We start from the raw sequence: 17858 nt of genomic DNA, 5'->3' as shown, positions 1-17858 counted from the left end.
GTGTATTTCTAATCTATTAAACTACTGAATATGGCGGGTGAGATAGCTGCGACAGAACAATGAAAATAAAGAAAATTATATTTTATCTAGTATATACATCAACATTATCTCTGTCTGTTTCGTATATTAATCTGAATTGCTATCTACCTATAACTTGTTTTATTAGCAGTACTTCCACTTTCAATATCGCCTTAGCTTGCATACCCGATGTCAATTCCATTCTGGAGGCCTAAGCCTTATCCTCCAGAAATCTTTGAGGATCAACCCATTCCATGGAGTGATGCTAATATCTTTAGTAAACTATTTCTGGAATGGATAACTCCTACTGTCAAAGCTGCTTGGTCAAGGGATATCAAAGTGGACGGTAAGTTGAATCAAGCATAATATTTCAATTCTGAAAATACCAAGTTTGATTACTCCTTGACTGACTTTGATGTAACACTCAATATAGATCTGTATGATTTGACACCTGATCTACAGAGTAAATTAGTAAGTACCCTTATCATTACCCATTAATGTATAATCGGTCTACTGAGGCAAATATCCACCGATAGCTTGGAGATGAACTGGAAACCAATTTTATGAAACGCGAACCGCCATCCGTACGATCCAGAAAATATAAAGCTAAAATGGATAATGGTGCTACGGGAAGAAGTGCAGACAGTGCTAATTCTGAACGAACTCCCTTATTGAGTAATGGCTCTCAGGTCGGTGCTCGGTACGATGGACATCAGCAAAATACTTTTCAAGGAAAGCATGCTATAATTGAGAATGATAGAAAATACGATCAAAGTCTGTTCAAGGCTATATATTTTACGGTCAGGAAACAATGGTGGTCATTGATTTTTATCAAACTGGTAGCTAGTAAGTAATACGTCACTATTTTCAAGCATCTTCCCGTTCAGGTTCATCTCATTGCATGTCTCCGGATGATAAATTCAGCTCACCTCGAATATCCGCTCTTGTCCTTTGTTCCTTTGTGCGGGATGCTGATGTGTTCCTCATTTGTTTAGTTGGTATCCGAACTTGTCTTCCATTAGTCATGAAGATACTCATTGAGCAAATATCATTATCGCACAAATGGCACCAAGCCATTAAATCAGGCAAATCAACAAATGCTCTCACACCCCCAAAATCACTTGAATATATGATTAGCGTTGGAGTGGGAATGTGGATAATGCATATGGTAGCCATGGTGTTACTGATGTACAATTTCTGGAGAGGTAGATTGATAGGTAGAAGAATTACTTCAGCTGTGTGTTTTCAACGATCAGAGCGTGACTGGCAATAAGAGCTGATCAGTGTACACCCTTGTATAGCTCACGGCTATGATCTCTAGAAAGGCCAAGTAAGTGTCCTTCTTTGGCTATGCGCGGTATACCCATTCACTTAGCTGTTTAGACGACTGTCTGGTAAATCAAGATTGGAGATGACAAATGGTAGAATCACCAATATGGTGTCTGTCGATCAAGCTTTCATTGTTAGTATCTCGATTAGTAAGAGCCTAGGTAACTCGCTAATACCGATTTTCTAGCTTCGTACAGCTCAACAGTCCAACGAGATTGTCTGTTTACCGGTTCAAGTGGGAGCGTCCACGGTAATTCTGGTTTGGCAACTTGGGTATTCTGCTTATGTCGGACTCGCTGTGAGTCATCATAGATATCGATTCTCTGCAATATTGAGTGCCGTTAATACATTCTTCTCCAGGTAATACTTCTGACTGGACCTCTTAAAGGTATGCTCTACTACTCCAAACTCATTATGACGTCCGAGGAATTCTAATGAGCGGAAACTTGCGTTTTTCAACCTTTTTGTCATTCAGTATGGATGTTCAAATACATTTCAGCTTTACAAAAATCACAAAATGAGATAATTGATCAGCGGGTCAAATTGTTATCTGAGATTTTGATCAATATCAGAGCAGTTAAATTATACGCATATGAATCATGGTTTGGACAGAAAATCAGCGGAATGAGGAAGAACGAAATGACTAAATTCCAACAAAACAATCTCGTTAAAAGTACAATGAGCTCTCTGATGAATTTTTTGCCTACTTTAGCCGCTATAGGTAAGTCTGAATCGGGTCTATCGATTTGTTGTTGTCACCACATGAAAATAAAACTGAATTATTTTATATCAACTTGGTTGCGATTCATAGCAACTTTCATTACTTACGCTACAATGGGACACAAGTTGAATGCAGCCATTATTTTTTCGAGTCTACAATTTTACAGTAACATTAGAACGCCAATTTCAATATTACCTGATAATTTGACTGATTTGAGTAGAGCTTGGGTTGGCCTAAGTGAGCATTTTGCTATTTTACTTCCTTGCTCGTCAAATTCCAATTTCAAGAGCTGAAAGAATCTTGGCTCAACAGATAGGATAGGTGATCTTCTGCGTGTAAGTGACAAAGGGTATAAACGGACAACTCTAGTCGCTAAAGCTAACATCCAATAAATATAGGCTGAGGAGCTTGATAGCGATATTGACATAAACACCGAATACGATTATGCGATTGACGTAAACGCTGATTTCCGATTTGAAACTGCTGCCCCAGAGGTTGCAAAGGGAAAAGCGAAAGATACCAACGATAACAATCAAACAAAGACCAGCATCAAAGTGGATAATAAAGGTCTTCGGAATGCAATCTTTTTCGGTGCAAAATTAAATAATTCTGCGGTTTCCAGTGATGATGCCCCAGAAGGCGATCAGAACACATTCAGGTTGACTGATATTGACATAAAAATACCTAAAGGTATGTATCTTAGATACATGAACCACCAGTGCCATGGCTGCACACCACTTTCTTTGCCATAGGATCTTTGGTGTGTATTGTTGGAAGGATCGGAACAGGGAAAACAGCTTTATTATCAGGACTAATTAACGAAATGAAACGTACCAAAGGATATGTCCGATTTGGAGGTACTGTCAGCTATGGTAAGCTTAGTAATCCTTCTTCCACAATATCCACATATAATCGAGCTTCACAACATGGCCATAATCACTCATGTGAGCTGTGTGACACTTAGTGCCTCAACAAGCCTGGATACAGTCCGGAACAATTAGGGAGAACATCACTTTCTCTGTTGCACCAGAGAATGTTGATCTTGAAAGGGTTGAAACCATTATTGATGCATGTGCGTTAAGAAGAGATATCGAAGGGTTGTCTTATGGTGATCTGTGAGTACACATCTCAGCCTATCACAAATAATCAGATTATATCTGATATACTGACCACATATTGCCTTTCCATCTTACTTAATTGGATAGTACTAAAATCGGTGAAAGGGGAATAACATTATCAGGTGGACAAAGACAAAGAATATGTATTGCTAGAGCAGCATACGAAAACTCTGATATAGTATTGCTTGATGATCCTTTATCAGCTGTGGACGCAAATGTTGGACATCACCTCTTAGAAAATTGTCTGTTTAATGGTCCAATGAGTGACAGAACTAGAATCTTAGTAACCCATCATTTCGATGTTTTGCCTAAAGCGGACCTGATCTTAGTCATGGACCGGGATATCCTGGGAAACGGTCGTATAATTCAGAAAGGTACTTTTGAGGTATGTTGTAAGGTCATGCATGAATTTGCTATTCTGTCTGTTATGTGCGATGACAGTACGCTGATGAGTGAATTTCAGAAATTGATGCAGGAAGAAGGAACCTTTAAAGCTTTGTTCACTCAATATGGCACTCCAAGGAGTCAAGCTCAGCCCCTTGATGCTGAAGAAACTCCAAGTGATACAGAAAGATCTATCGAATCGCCTATAGATCACTCGGATAAAAAGGACAAAATGACCAAAGAATCAAACAAGCTTATCCTTGATGAAGATAAAGCTGAAGGTGTAGTAGAATCAGCCGTCTATTTCAACTATATGAAATCTATCCGATCACCTTTCCTTTTGGTGATATGCGTCGTTATGATGGTTTTGGCTCAAGTAGCTACGGTCATTAATTCTCTTTTCTTGGGGTATTGGTCGGAAAATCATTTCAAAGGACTAAGCCAATCAGCATATATGGGAATATACAACGGTGAGTTGTTTCGATTCAGAAATTTGGGTTAGATGACGCTCTAAGCTTTGTTCTTTTAGGCTTGGGTATTGCTATGGCTATTTTCACTGTAGGTGAACATCTGTACATCGCCAATTCGCCGTTGGTTGACCGGAGTGTTCTGATCGATAGTGGAACGCTACTTTCTTCATGAATTGGGCTGGAATTCGAGCTTCGTACGACATGTTCAGTCGAGCTTGGAAAGGTGTGATGAGAAGCCCTACTTCTTGGCATGATCGCACACCTGTAAGTCGAAGCTATCTATCCTTTTGTAGGTGTACACTAATGTTCTCCTCTTACAACAGACCGGTCGAATAATCAATCGTCTATCTAAGGGTAAGCAAGTCTCCTCACTATCTTGTCGATTTGAATTTTACCAAGCCTGGTGTTTCCTTAGATGTCGAAATACTTGACCAAGATATCGCTTCGATTTGGCATAAAGTTTTAAGGTGAGTGCTTGTACAGTAGTCCCCCGCTTCGTTCGCTTACATGATAAAGATCTGCATTGGGTGTTATTGGCTCTTTTGGTTTGATATTATGCACATACCCCCAAGCTACTTTTGTATTCCTTCCTATCCTAGCATATGATGTGAGTTTAAACGGTCACAACGATCTAGGCACCTTAGCTGAAAACTTAAAATGGAATGTTGATACAGTTCCTCTATATCCGGCTATTCAGGCAGAGTACCAGAGAATTAAATAGGTTACTACCGATACTGAGGAGTGATGTCTACACCAATCTTGGGGAACAGGTATGAGATCCTCAACACGCTGGAGTTTCCGCCAATACCAGCAGCTAACTCCACTTGATTGATTCTTTCTCTTGACAGCTTACAGGTCTTCCAATCATTAGAGTCTTCAAACAGCAGGAACTGTTCGAAAGAAAAATGGAACAGTCTGTTGATGCCCATATGGTGAGCTTTTTATCTCTAATGCGTCGCTGTGATCTTACTGCTAATCGAGTGCCTCATTTATTAGTCAGCCGTAATAATGGGAGTGAGTGTTTGGTGATAATTTGAGATTGATCATATGATTGGGAACTGGTCACAGTCGCTAACAGACCGTTCACAGGGCTTCACACAGGGAGCGTAAGTCAACATCAATATAGGGTATTATCACCATAATGAATCGAAAGATTGTATGCTGAGTATGCGGATATAGGTGGCTAGGTATAAGACTATCAGTAGCGAATAACCTGTTGGTCTTGGTAAGCTATTTTACTGCCTCCATTTGCCCACTTCCTCTACATAACAACATCCAAACTGATCTGGGCTATCTTAGACTGTGGTGATTTTTGGTATTGTATATAGAAAATCGATATCGGCTGCTGAATTCGGTGTGGTGCTAAATTATATCATCATCGTGGGATCTTGTGAGTCATTCAATCCTCTGCCTCAGTAACATCTGTTCGGGTCAACTTATAAGTTTCGCTTTGATACAGCCATGAATGGGTTGGTTGTTGATGCTGTCTTTGCAGAACAGCTGATGGTAGGTTTAACTTTGGACCCTCCTGTTCAATGCGAATATCCTTACGTCTCGCAATTGATTCGAAAATTGGCTAACTTTTTTTATCCATCTACAGAACACCGTAGAAAGAGTCCAGTATTATACTGAACTACCATCTGAGGAGACATCCAATAATTCATCAGATCCTGGTCCTGGAGATAGTTGGCCAAATCAAGGTAGAATATCCTTCAAGAATGTTGACTGCGATATAGACCTGAGTTACCACTTGTGCTAAAGAAGATTAGTTTCGCGATTAATGCGGGGGAAACAATTGGTGTAATTGGTAGAACAGGTGCTGGAAAAAGTAGTATCATTCAAGCATTATTCAGAACAGTTGAGGTTCGTGGCGGGAATATTGAAATAGATGGAATTGATCTACGGTCATTGGGCTTAGATACTGTGAGTAGATATTGTAACATCGAATGCTCGAGGTCTCATATTTTTGGCTAAGCTAATCTGCAATTTCGCTTTCATGTAGCTGAGACAGAGGTTATCCATTATCCCCCAAGATGCCTTCCTATTTAGTGGTACAATCAGGTCAGCTAGTTGTTTCCACCGCGTTGTGATGACAGTTGATCAATTCTTGTAGAGAAAATATCGATCCAACAGGCTCGTATAGTGACGATAGGTTGAATGACGCTTTGAACCTGATTTATCGAGATTCTGACGGCTCATCATCAGTACTTAGGGATAAATTTAGATTAGATGCATTGCTCACCAGTGAAGGATCCAATTTCAGTGCGGGGGAAAAACAACTCTGTAAGCATGAATTCACATATTTGTTGCGTCTTTATCAGACAAGCAAATATCATTATATAAACTAAATTTCCTTCTCACTGTAGTGGCTTTGATCAGAGCTTTGGTAAAAAGGTCCAAGATTCTTTTGTTGGACGAAGCTACTTCTTCAGTTGATCCAGAGACCGATGCTTTGATTCAACGAATCATCCAGACTGAGTTTTCAGATATCACGGTGAGTTTATAGCAAACCACTCAAACGTTTATGGTAACGAATAATTAATTTATGAAATGACCACTTCTATCCTTAGTTGATCTCTATCGCTCATAGGCTACAGACTGTCGCTTATTATGATAGAATCTTGGTTATTGATGAAGGACAGATGGCAGAGGTACGCTTTTGGTATCCTGTCAGAAGGTATCCACCGGCTGCCTACTGCACAATCAGCTAATTGTTACCTGCAGTTCGACGAGCCACTCAAGCTTTTTGATAGACCAGATTCTATATTCAAGAATTTGTGCATGAAAAAGGTAGGATCGTTAGGTTCTCGGCTTTCAATCATGTAAATGCGGTTTGACTGATTTCCTGTACTGTTATGTGTGTGCCTATAGAATATATCGAAGTCTGAATTGCTGCGAATTAGTAAAGGAGCCAAAAGCTCAGGAAATTAGATTGTATACGGGATATAACTAGTAGCTTGGATATGGCGTTGTCGAATTGGCTTAGTATCTATACCCTGCTACGGTGAAGGAATACCATAAGGGACATGTTCAGTCGTTAGAAAGGATGCACCAGTGTCTAGTTTCATCAAAGGAAGTTCTGGTTGGCTTCGTATTCAGAGATCCTATCTTCATCTCAAAGGTGTGCGTGACAAAGGAAAGCCAGTGGTAACATGTATCCAGTTCGGACAAAGGTTGATCGAAGTCAAGGGACTGATGTGATGTAGAAGACAAGCTGATCACACTCACTCGCAATACTATCAATATATCCAGCTGTTGGCATACTAATCTGTTTTGGTCTTCTCCTTATTTAACGCACCATCACTAGTATCATATCAGACTATCACCATTACAATCTAAATTCCTACTGCATTGAATCATGTCTTATCTATTTTGGCGAGCTACAAATGCCCCACCAGAAGCTTTCAAAGGTCAACCATTACCTTACAAAGATTCAAGTTTGATATCGAATTTCTTTCTCAATTGGGCAGGACCGGCTCTCAGACTCGCTTACTCGAGGAATATTGAAGCAAATGGTAAGTAAATACGTATTTCCCTGCACGTCCATGTCTTTTAGAACAAAATCTAATGGCTAACATGCTTTGTGTAGACTTGAAGGACCTGAGCTTCGGTCTCCAAGCTAGAACTGTAAGCGCCAATACCTTTCCCTCTTTTGTTGGCCCGTGATGGTATGACCAAGCTGATATCATCACACAGCTGGGTGACAAACTCGAGAGCAACTACATGAAACGTGTACCGCCTTCGCTACGCTCTGAAAGATATCGTGCTGAGGAAAACGTTGCTGATAAACCTGATTCAGCTTACGATCAGAGTCTATTCAAAGCTATCTACTTTACTATATGGAAACAATGGTGGTGGATGAATTTTACCAAACTTTTAGGTCGTGAGTAGTATTATACCCAATTCTCTGGCGATAAACAAGGATATCATTGGTGTAGCACTGACTATCTATATATGAGCTCTTATCTAGTGGGAATGAGAACAGGTGTACCGTTGATCATGAAAGACTTTTTAAATCAAATTTCTCTCGCTCATGATTGGCATTCTGCCCACAAACACAACCAAGATACGGATGGCCCCGTGCCTCCAATGTCTATAGGCTATATGATTTTCATCGCAATTACAATGTGGATGGTTTTATCAGTTGCGTCGTCTATACTTTATCACAATAATTGGAGATCGAAATTAGGTGGAAAGTTAGTAGGATCTGCGGTGAGTCATGCATTTTGTAATCGAGTTATGCCCTGGATACTGATGGGTAGTATTAGGTCACAACCATGATTTCCAGGAAAGCAATGTAGGTTTTCAATAGCATTTCGAGCTGATTTTCACATTTTCCGGTCATGAAATAAAGATGACACTAATTCATATTCTTATCGGCCAAATAGGAGATTATCAAATAAATCAAGGGTGCAGATGACGGATGGTAAAATCACTACAATGGTATCGGTGGATACAGCATTCATTGTGAGATCTTCAAAAGAAATCGGCATAAATTTTCAGCTATTTTGCGTGTGATACTAACGCATTCCCGATTTTAATCTTTAGGATAGTGCTGTTGATCAATCAACCGAAATTATTTGTACTCCAGCTCAGGTTATAGCATCTGTGGCACTGTTGTATTGGCAGTTGGGTTATTCCGCTTTTGTTGGATTAGGTGTAAGTTTTCGATCAATCCTATTCAGCCTTTTTTAACAGATCAGACCTAATATAGAAATAACATTAAACAGGTTATATTTCTAGCTGTACCTCTAAAAGGTGATTCATGATTGTTTACCGTTGCATGAAGGTATAGTAAACTAATTAAATTGAGTATTTCGCTTAGTGGTAATGTTCAAATACATATCCAAACTTCGTAAATCTCAAAATCAAGTAATTGATGAACGTGTAAGGCTTTTATCAGAAGCTTTGGGAAATATAAAAGCCATCAAGTTGTACGCATATGAAGCGTATTTCAGCGATAAGATCAGCGATATGAGGAAAGAAGAATTGAAGAAATTCAAATCAAGCAATCTGACTAAATCTGTTTTGTCAGCTATGATGGGATTCTTACCCACTTTAGCAGCTATATGTGAGTCTACTTTACGATATACACATTCAATATTGCCTAATCTTGCTTGAATCAAATGCTGATTATTTCGGTTCAGCTACATTCATCACATATGCTTCACTTGGTCACAAACTTGATGCAGCTGTCATTTTTTCCAGTCTTCAATATTTCAATAATATCAAAAATCCCATCGCTGCTTTGCCGGACGTCTTAAACACATTGAGTCAGGTTAGTGTTGGAATTTGTGAGTCGACGTTCCAGGTTTTGTTCATAACGTGATACCACTAAAATACCATACATCTTATATAGCTCGTGTCGGTTCTTTACTCAAAGTGAGTCTGACCTTTCCGCGGGGACTACTACACCTGTCATTCTGTCCAACGACTAACAATTTCTTTGCTCATCAGGCAGAGGAAATCAGGGAAAATCTGATAATCGACAAGAATGCAGAATACGCGGTCGATGTGAAGGGGGATTTCCAATTCGAAGATTCCAATACGGATACAGAAAGTGCAGGCCCGCCTGCCGGATTAGTAGATAATGTATGGAAAGGATTACGAGATTTATCTTTTTGGCGGCGGAGAATCAAGCTGGACTATACGCCTGTTCAACAGGAGTATGCACAGGCGGAACAAGGAAAGCCATTCTCCTTGGTCGACATCGACTTGAGAATACCACGAGGTAAGCTGTTCGACATTCATTAACAACAAGAATCCGCTAACACCCGCTTTAGGTTCTTTGGTCTGCGTGGTAGGACGTGTAGGGGCAGGTAAATCAGCTCTGGTGTATGGTCTACTTAACGAGATGAAGCAGGTCAAGGGTCATGTTCGATTTGGTGGTTCCGTCGGCTATGGTCAGTGCATCTGAAAGCTTAACAGACTCGTACGACGATAGCTGAGCTGATGATCATCTCCCAATCAGTCCCTCAACAAGCCTGGCTTCAATCCGGGACTATACGAGAAAATATCACATTTTATGCAGATAATGCCGAAGTGAATGAAGAGAGACTTCAGAAAGCTATCGATGCATCCGGCTTAAGGAGAGATATCGATATGTGGCCTAGCAAAGAATTGTAAGCAGCCTTGATAACGATCATTTGCACTCACCGAGAACTGATTTTTTTGATACTGCTGTAGAACCGAAGTTGGATCAAAAGGAATAACACTTTCAGGCGGACAACGTCAACGTATATGTATAGCACGTGCAGCATATCAAGATAGTGATATTGTCCTTCTTGATGATCCCCTTTCTGCCGTCGACCCTCATGTCGCTCAACATAGTATGGATCATTGTATGCTAGGTGGTCCACTAGCTGACAGAACAAGAATCATGGTGACCCACAAGCTGGACATACTGCCATATGCTGATACGGTAGTGGTCATGGATATCAGTACTGATGGGATTGGGAAAATCGTACAAACAGGGACCTTCTCAGTAGGTCTTGCCAAAAGGATGACAATTTACTAGAATCCCGGTTCGTGATTGACTGATGCGCAAACAATGTTATAGGATCTAATAGCTCAAGAAGCGTCTTTCAGGTCGCATTTCGAACAGTGTCGCCAAGCTTTGGAAAACGAACACAGCGATGTTGAGTCCACTCAAAATGCAATCAACAGCACCGAAAGCTCAAAGAATTCTGATGATAAACAAGGAATGCAACAAATAACAAGATTAATTGTAGACGAAGAGAAGCCTGAAGGTGACATTGCCGGGAAAACTTATCGCAAATATGTCAAATTCATCGGGTCGTTCGCCATCGTAATATGCTTCTCAATCTTGTTGATTTTAGCTCAGGTTGCGAGCGTACTGAACACAGTACTCCTAGGATATTGGTCTGAAGACCGATTAAAGTCTTTTGTCCAGGGGGAGTATATGCGGATTTACGCAGGTGAGTAAGAACCTAGGGTCTGATATCAACGAAAGTCGAAAGCCGTTAAACCTCCTTTCGACAGGTTTGGGTGTATGCATGGCTACTTTCACGGTGAGCCAGCTATCACTATGATTTATCTTTGTCCCTTTGGCCTAGCTGATTGTTGGATTCTCTCAGTGTGGTGCAATATATGCCATGTTTTTGGCAGGTATCAAGGCGTCTTATAACATGTTCAATCAAGCTTGGCATGGGGTTATCAGAAGTCCTACTTCTTGGCATGATAGAACGCCTGTAAGCTGCAGATCACTCTCATCGCATGAGCCGTTTTCCGATCTGCTAACAAAGCTTTTAATCAGACCGGAAGGATTCTTAACCGGTTATCAAAAGGTGTGTTGATGGAAAAAAGGCTTACATCATGTTTGCTGAATCGAAATTTTATAGATGTCGAGATTTTGGATGATAAGATAGCATCAACTTGGTACAATGTCTTCAGGTAAGTGACAGACATCCTACTAAGATCCGCGATTAATTAGGTCCTATCGTTGTTTGTCAGTGGCGCCTTGACGATTGTAGGCTCTATTGGCCTAGTACTGTATACTTATCCCTTGGCCGGTGTAATCTTCATTCCGATCTTGTACTATGATGTGGGTAATCTCCTTTTACCCGAAATAATCCTCAGATCACCAAGCACATTACTGATATTAATGGAGTCATTTCCATCCCAGTGGATTACCGTTAGATTCTATCGAAGAATCTCAAGGGATATCAATAAATTAGTATCGGTGTTGAGAAGTCAAATTTATACGAATTTGGGCGAACAAGTGAGTCAGCAGTCTCGTGTGTGGTTACTGCATGGAGTCACCGAGAGAGAATTTATATGCATCATTTCCGATCACAGCTTAGTGGCCTTGCCGTTATTCGAGCTTTCAAGAAGGAAAATCTGTTTCAAAGAAGATTAGAGGGATCCATAAACACTCATCTGGTAAGTTGGTCTGAGTATGCACCAAGAATTATCCGCTGATACTGATTGTACCTTTAGTCCGCAATCATGATCAGTGTGAGTCTATGACTTTCCCTCTTGCAGAGCAGAGCCATTCAATTTGGCTGATACGATTGTTCATGTGTTTAGGGTTTCACTCAAGGGTTGTAAGTGGTACAGTATTATCCGGCATCGTTAATTTCATCGGTTTATCACTGACAATCAGTCATGTCACGTTCGTCAACAGTTGGCTGGGTCATAGAGTAGGCTTCGTTAGCATCCTTTCTGTCTTGGTGAGTTACCTTAGACGTCCACAGGTCTACCTCAGACCAATTGTCTAAAATCGTGCTTGTTTTGCTTGACATTTAGGTTGTGTCTATGTGTGGTATAATCTGGAGAGAGACAGTTTCTGCAGCCAAACTTGGTGTAGTATTAAGTTATGTCATGCTTTCTACCTCCAGTGAGTTTGAATTTACTTCATCTGTGAATTCCCTCTTTGACCTTCGCTTTGCAGCCTTCTCTTATGTCGTAAAGCTGACCAGAGTTTCACAGCTTTGACTAGATTAGTTGGATCTGTGACTGAAGCTATTCTATTAATGGTGATTTACATTTATCTTCTCCCCTTATTATCGGATCAGGAGGAACGGAGCTAATGAGTATGACAGAATACGGTTGAAAGAGTTCAAAATTATACGGAATTACCTCCCGAAGCTGCATCGATACTACCTGATGATCCACCTCTTAGCGATTGGCCAAATGAAGGCAAAATTGAATTTAGTAATGTGTCTATGAAATATAGGCCTGAATTACCTTTAGCATTGAAGAAGCTGAATTTCAGTATTGAAAAAGGTGAAAAGATTGGTATTATTGGCAGAACAGGTTCAGGTAAAAGTAGTTTGATTCAAGCATTATTCAGATTAGTCGAGATTACTGATCGAAGATATACCGTTGAGGATAACGGTTCTGGTGGAAAAATCATGATTGATGAAATCGATATAAGTACTCTTGGACTCAGTACTGTAAGTTCTCGGAACAATTTACTATTACGAGTGAAGATGGAGTGATTACGTGGATGGGAGGTAAAGATGTCACTGTGACTGATGGGAAATCACTTTACGCATATATCCAGCTAAGAGAAAGAATCTCGATAATTCCTCAAGATCCTTTCCTATTTAGTGGAACTATCCGGTAAGCTCAACTCGATACCCTTATAATATTTCTCGACTAGCTGCAACATATTGCTGATCTTGCGACGTTATGGATACAGTGAAAATATCGATCCTACAGGACAATATACCGATGCGAAATTGAATGATTCACTTAATTTGATTATCAGGAATTCGAAAGTATCTTTAACTTTGAAGCAGAAGCTCAAACTGGATTATGTGGTTGTTAATGAAGGTACAAATTTTAGTGTAGGGGAAAGACAGCTAAGTGAGTCGGAATTATTACGAAGATTCTGCTGCTATACCGTCAAAGCACTATTCTCCCCCCTATCAGTTACTAATGACTGAGCTTTATGTTATTAAAGTTACACTCTTACGAGCATTGGCAACAGAATCAAAAATTCTGGTTTTGGATGAAGCTACTTCATCAGTCGATTTGGAAACTGACACTCTAATTCAGGAAATTATCCAGAATGAATTCCCCTATACCCCTGTGAGCATATCCTTTTTCCTTTTTGGCTACCTACAGCCATCAGGCTGGAAGGAATCAGTATTGTCCTTGTCTTATTGACCAATTGATTTGACAATATGACGTTGACTTACGAAACCCTTGTAGATATTATCTATCGCACATCGAATTTCAACAATCAAGAATTATGATAAGATACTAGTGTTGGATCAAGGTGAATTAGTGGAGGTGAGTGAGGTGGAGTGTTTTCTACATCTTGCATCTCTTTCTTGTATATATCATTGACTACTCTATTGCTGTCTTTCCATTATCTGCGTTAAGTACGATACTCCGGAAAACTTATACAATAAGCCAGGATCCACTTTCAGACGACTTTGTGATAAATCAGTGAGTTGCGTTATCGGAATGTAGCAAATATACTACTTCATAACCTGGACTCCACGCACTCCCGTTCGGACCCAGCGAATACTTCGCTTTAGTGATTCAGTGAGCTGATCCGTCATTTGCAATCGGATAGAACCTCGTACGAAAGGACGTGATTTAACGAAATCGGGCCTGAAGCTATCAAGATACCAAATTTACATGCGTTTTATACTGTATTTATGATAACTATTCTTCTCATCTCGGCCCCGCCTTATCATGCATAAAAAGCTAGCCGAATGACTGTATCTGACTGTTAACATGACCCATATTTATGATCTCATATCTTGAGGCCAAGAGCCTTGTATCTGCTGATGATGGTGATGCTCTTGTGTATGGTGATGTTGTTGTTGTTGCGTAATATGACCTGGACGTGCTTGTTGTGAAGGTAGATTATAGCAGAACATCTCAGATAACAGTTGGTCTAATGCTGTATTGGGATAAGGACCGGATTGAGGTGGGCCAGGATGGTGCCCATCGCCGTTGTTAGGATATGGTGGATGGTGGTAATTCTGTTGATGCCTTTGATCCGTCATCACAGAATGCTGTAATTGTTGAGATGGATGCGCATGACCTGCGGGTGCAGATTGCGGCGGTGGAGGCGGGTGTTGTGAACTACTTTCAGTCGACTCAGATGCCATCCATCTATCAGAGCTATCCATATACTGATGATGACCCGAAGCTAATCCTGCACTTGAAGATTGTCTCAACGATTCATGTAGATTAGGTGGTGGTGGATGCGATGGAGTTTGTTGCTGATCATTTGGTGATTGAGAATAACCATGATTATGATTATTGCCATTGTTGAGATTATTGTTGGAACCATTGGAATTTAAAAGGTGAGGAGGTAAATTGCTATCATCGTCTGGTTGCTGATGGTGTTGATGTGAATGAGAATGCGAAGGATGGTCTTGAATCTGAGGATCGATTGGAATCTCTTTTTCCAAAGACTTTGTCCATTCTTCAGCTGATCTAACCATTGAACCGATTAAATTACTACAACCATTTGCTAAAGAATCACCTTGCGAATTTTCATTATCTATTGGTGGTGCTAACATACCAATTGATCTTAAAATTTGAGAAACTTGATTCATGACTACTAACCAAGATCTTTCTCTGAATGCTTTATGAATTTGATTTGTTGATCTCAGAATCTGTATTGTACCAGCTTCCATTTCAATTAATACCTTTGCTGCTTCATTAGCGATACAGATGACTTCATGTAATGGCACAATGGTTGTAGTTGAATTACTACTACTAGCCGTTGTTGAAGTTGATAATAAATCATTAACTAGAGTTTGACCTAATTCCGCACAATTAACTAAACATGCTTCAGTGTTTACACCTCTTCTTCTACCCCAGTCCCATACGGCTTCAACAGCCGGTTTAGGTGGTGTAGTATCTGTTATAAATTTCACAATATCAGAAGGATTGTGTGCTCTTGATATAGCATATGATACAGCTTGCGGGGGCATCAATCCAGGTGGCAATCCTTCATAGGCGTATAAACATCCAGGTAAATAGTGAGTAGCCATAAGCATTCTTAGACCTGTCACATATATCTTGCCTGTTTCGTATCTGCGACGTATCGGACGATAAGATAACCAACCAGATTCAACGCCTTGAGAATGTTCAACCAATATACCTATTCAACAACGATATTTCCGGACGATCAGCTTATGATCAGGTCAAAGAACGAAAAACTCACCCATGATTGTATCATGTCGTCTATCAACATCTTCCATACGTCTTTCGAAACTCTCAAATTCGTTGAGAATGGCTCTTACAGGATCAAAGTTTGAATTTCTTGAACTTATATCTAATGTACCTCTAATTCTAGACATTGTGTCCAACATTTCTTCAAATCTAGCTAATTTATCACAGATCGACAGTCTACCGACTAAAACAGCTATATCACCTTGGCTTATACCATCTTGCCATACATCTGAACGTTCCTTGTAATTCATTATATTCTCGGTAATTCTGCGCGCTTCATTCAGTTTTGATGGTTTTAAAGGCTCAAAATCCTCAAACGTGATTGAAGCTTGATCTGCGATCAAACTACACCATAACCAGAAATCTGTACATTCAAAAGCAAAGACGAGACCTGGACCAATCATGATCTGATCAATCAATCGACTAAATTCTAAGGTTTCCATGAGACATTTCCCAGAAAGCGTCATACCTCTAGCAACAGCCAAATCCTTCAAGCTTGTCGGTTGTAATGGAAGGACTCCTAGTGGTGCATGCACGGATAGAAGATCAAGGGCTTGTAAAGCAGCAAAGGATCGCGTGAGCTGAAGTAAGACCCGATCACGCAAATAAGAGATATATGGCGTTAAAGTGGTACGAAGGTGTTGGACTGGTTCATCTGACTGAAGTGACAGACTGGATAAGTAGAGTAAAACTGATAGTAAAAGACTGACAGCGAAGTCGGGAGAATTGTTGTATGTCGTGTAGACTTGGTCGAACGTGTCAAGATGAGGGTGAAATGTCTTTAGTTGCGTAAAACTATGAATATCCGGTTAAACAACATTGAACAGTGATGGGACAGAAGTAAAACCAGCTTACCCATGTTGTAATCTTGCTCTCATAGGCTCATCTACCACTTCATTCAGATTGATATCTTCTTCATCTCGGTCTGGCCGTCTCTTCACAGTGGTTTTGCCGTAAGCTACCTTTAACATTGCACAAGCTAGTTCTGCTGGTCTACCATGTAGTTTCATACTTCTCGATTGATCTGCCGTATCATTAGTTTCGTATAAAGGTATCTCAGAAGGTATCCTAGTAGCTTCATCTAAAGATGCCGGTTGTTGTGAGTTTGGTAGCGGCGATATACCATGTAAGACATCTAAAGAATGATTTAAAATGCTTTGTCTTCTAGCCAAAGGTTTTGAATTTGTTTGCTGAGCTTGGAGAGTATTGGTGGATGGACCTTCATTTCGATTGTTCCCTTTTGTAGATCTTCTTTTGCTTGTATTACCAGTCTTTGGTGTACTTTGACCTACTTCGTTGGATGTTAACGCGTTCGACGTTCCAGGTAAATCAGTTTGTTTTGAATTGGAATCATCCCTTGTTCTCTTTCTTGATTTTTTACCACTATCATCTACAATACAAGGTAATGCTAATACTCTACATCTATGACATGCTTTGTCCGTTGGCAATGGATTAGGTCCAGATGGTACATCAAGATCAGGTAATTCACACCTTGTTTTACGAACTTTACAGACATCGCATGATCTTCTAGCGTGTGTTCTTTTAGCTCTAGCTTCCGTTGGTGTGGGCGTTGTTTGGACAGCAGAAGACATCTTGATGTGGAACCGATTGTTCCGCTCTACGTTGAATGAGGAGAATTAGAAATTAGGAAAATTTACTAGTCTTACTTTCTTATGATACGGCATATATCGGTTCAAGTTTAGGCAAAAAGTAGTTATGGTTAACAATGGTGGTGACTAATTAGAGTTGTAAACAGAGAGAAGAGTTCCGACGGTAAGAACGATGAACAAGGTAACAATGTTGATCGCATATTCAAGTATCATCTGGGGTTGAAACGTTAAATGGGTTAAGCGAATAAGGTATCTGCATATAGTGATTATGCTAAAGTAGTCTACATCCGGTCCTTTATCTCCGATCATTCCGAAGGAACCAAAGGAACCAAAGGAATGGTTTTGACGCGTCTAAGCTCGATGCGTTGATGTTTTCAAAATCATTTACCAGTTGACGTCAACTCAAAAACTGACTCTTATTGCATTCTCCCATTTATAGATATAAAGCTCAGAGCAGATTCTTGTTTATCCTCATACTTTGTGCTGTCTGTGTATATATCGTTCCAATATGTCTCATAGCTGTATATAGATAATCGAA

The 17858-nt window shown here is 40.1% G+C and overlaps 4 protein-coding genes across 4 annotated transcripts; 3 read left to right on the top strand and 1 right to left on the bottom strand.

Moving 5' to 3' along the window:
- Positions 1-207: 207 nt before the first annotated feature.
- Positions 208-6971, top strand: L201_007892 (uncharacterized protein; the record flags this gene model as incomplete). Its single annotated transcript, XM_066223594.1, has 36 exons — positions 208-364; positions 452-489; positions 555-864; positions 1014-1255; positions 1320-1348; positions 1402-1480; positions 1535-1645; positions 1708-1735; positions 1823-2068; positions 2159-2305; positions 2381-2403; positions 2467-2758; positions 2821-2940; positions 3033-3183; positions 3274-3571; positions 3650-4040; positions 4100-4128; positions 4191-4304; positions 4364-4394; positions 4456-4507; positions 4557-4647; positions 4715-4810; positions 4889-4972; positions 5037-5054; positions 5130-5146; positions 5220-5265; positions 5340-5430; positions 5500-5546; positions 5641-5782; positions 5857-5963; positions 6043-6101; positions 6154-6323; positions 6407-6534; positions 6611-6691; positions 6765-6830; positions 6912-6971. 36 exons carry the CDS (start codon positions 208-210, stop codon positions 6969-6971), a joined length of 4191 nt encoding a protein of 1396 aa, XP_066079691.1.
- A 427-nt stretch (positions 6972-7398) lies between these two features.
- Positions 7399-7931, top strand: L201_007891 (uncharacterized protein; the record flags this gene model as incomplete). The annotated part of the gene is made up of 3 exons (XM_066223593.1): positions 7399-7555; positions 7630-7667; positions 7737-7931. The coding sequence occupies 3 exons, from the start codon at positions 7399-7401 to the stop codon at positions 7929-7931; spliced, it is 390 nt and encodes a 129-aa protein (XP_066079690.1).
- An 84-nt stretch (positions 7932-8015) lies between these two features.
- Positions 8016-14118, top strand: L201_007890 (uncharacterized protein; the record flags this gene model as incomplete). The annotated part of the gene is made up of 32 exons (XM_066223592.1): positions 8016-8252; positions 8309-8337; positions 8429-8507; positions 8589-8699; positions 8771-8798; positions 8866-9111; positions 9188-9334; positions 9400-9422; positions 9498-9771; positions 9824-9943; positions 10012-10162; positions 10227-10524; positions 10600-10978; positions 11043-11071; positions 11138-11251; positions 11317-11347; positions 11402-11453; positions 11514-11604; positions 11686-11781; positions 11859-11942; positions 12000-12017; positions 12090-12106; positions 12166-12232; positions 12309-12399; positions 12492-12538; positions 12605-12958; positions 13069-13127; positions 13207-13373; positions 13471-13598; positions 13722-13802; positions 13896-13961; positions 14092-14118. 32 exons carry the CDS (start codon positions 8016-8018, stop codon positions 14116-14118), a joined length of 3741 nt encoding a protein of 1246 aa, XP_066079689.1.
- Positions 14119-14266: 148 nt separating this feature from the next.
- L201_007889 (uncharacterized protein) lies at positions 14267-17302 on the bottom strand (the record flags this gene model as incomplete). Its single annotated transcript, XM_066223591.1, has 3 exons — positions 14267-15639; positions 15703-16505; positions 16566-17302. 3 exons carry the CDS (start codon positions 17300-17302, stop codon positions 14267-14269), a joined length of 2913 nt encoding a protein of 970 aa, XP_066079688.1.
- Positions 17303-17858: the final 556 nt, after the last annotated feature.

The sequence above is a fragment of the Kwoniella dendrophila genome, chromosome 11, assembly GCF_036810415.1.
Source record: "Kwoniella dendrophila CBS 6074 chromosome 11, complete sequence".
Lineage (NCBI taxonomy): Eukaryota > Fungi > Basidiomycota > Tremellomycetes > Tremellales > Cryptococcaceae > Kwoniella > Kwoniella dendrophila.
Note: the sequence above shows the minus strand (reverse complement) of the source record. Positions and strands in the feature narration are given on the sequence as shown.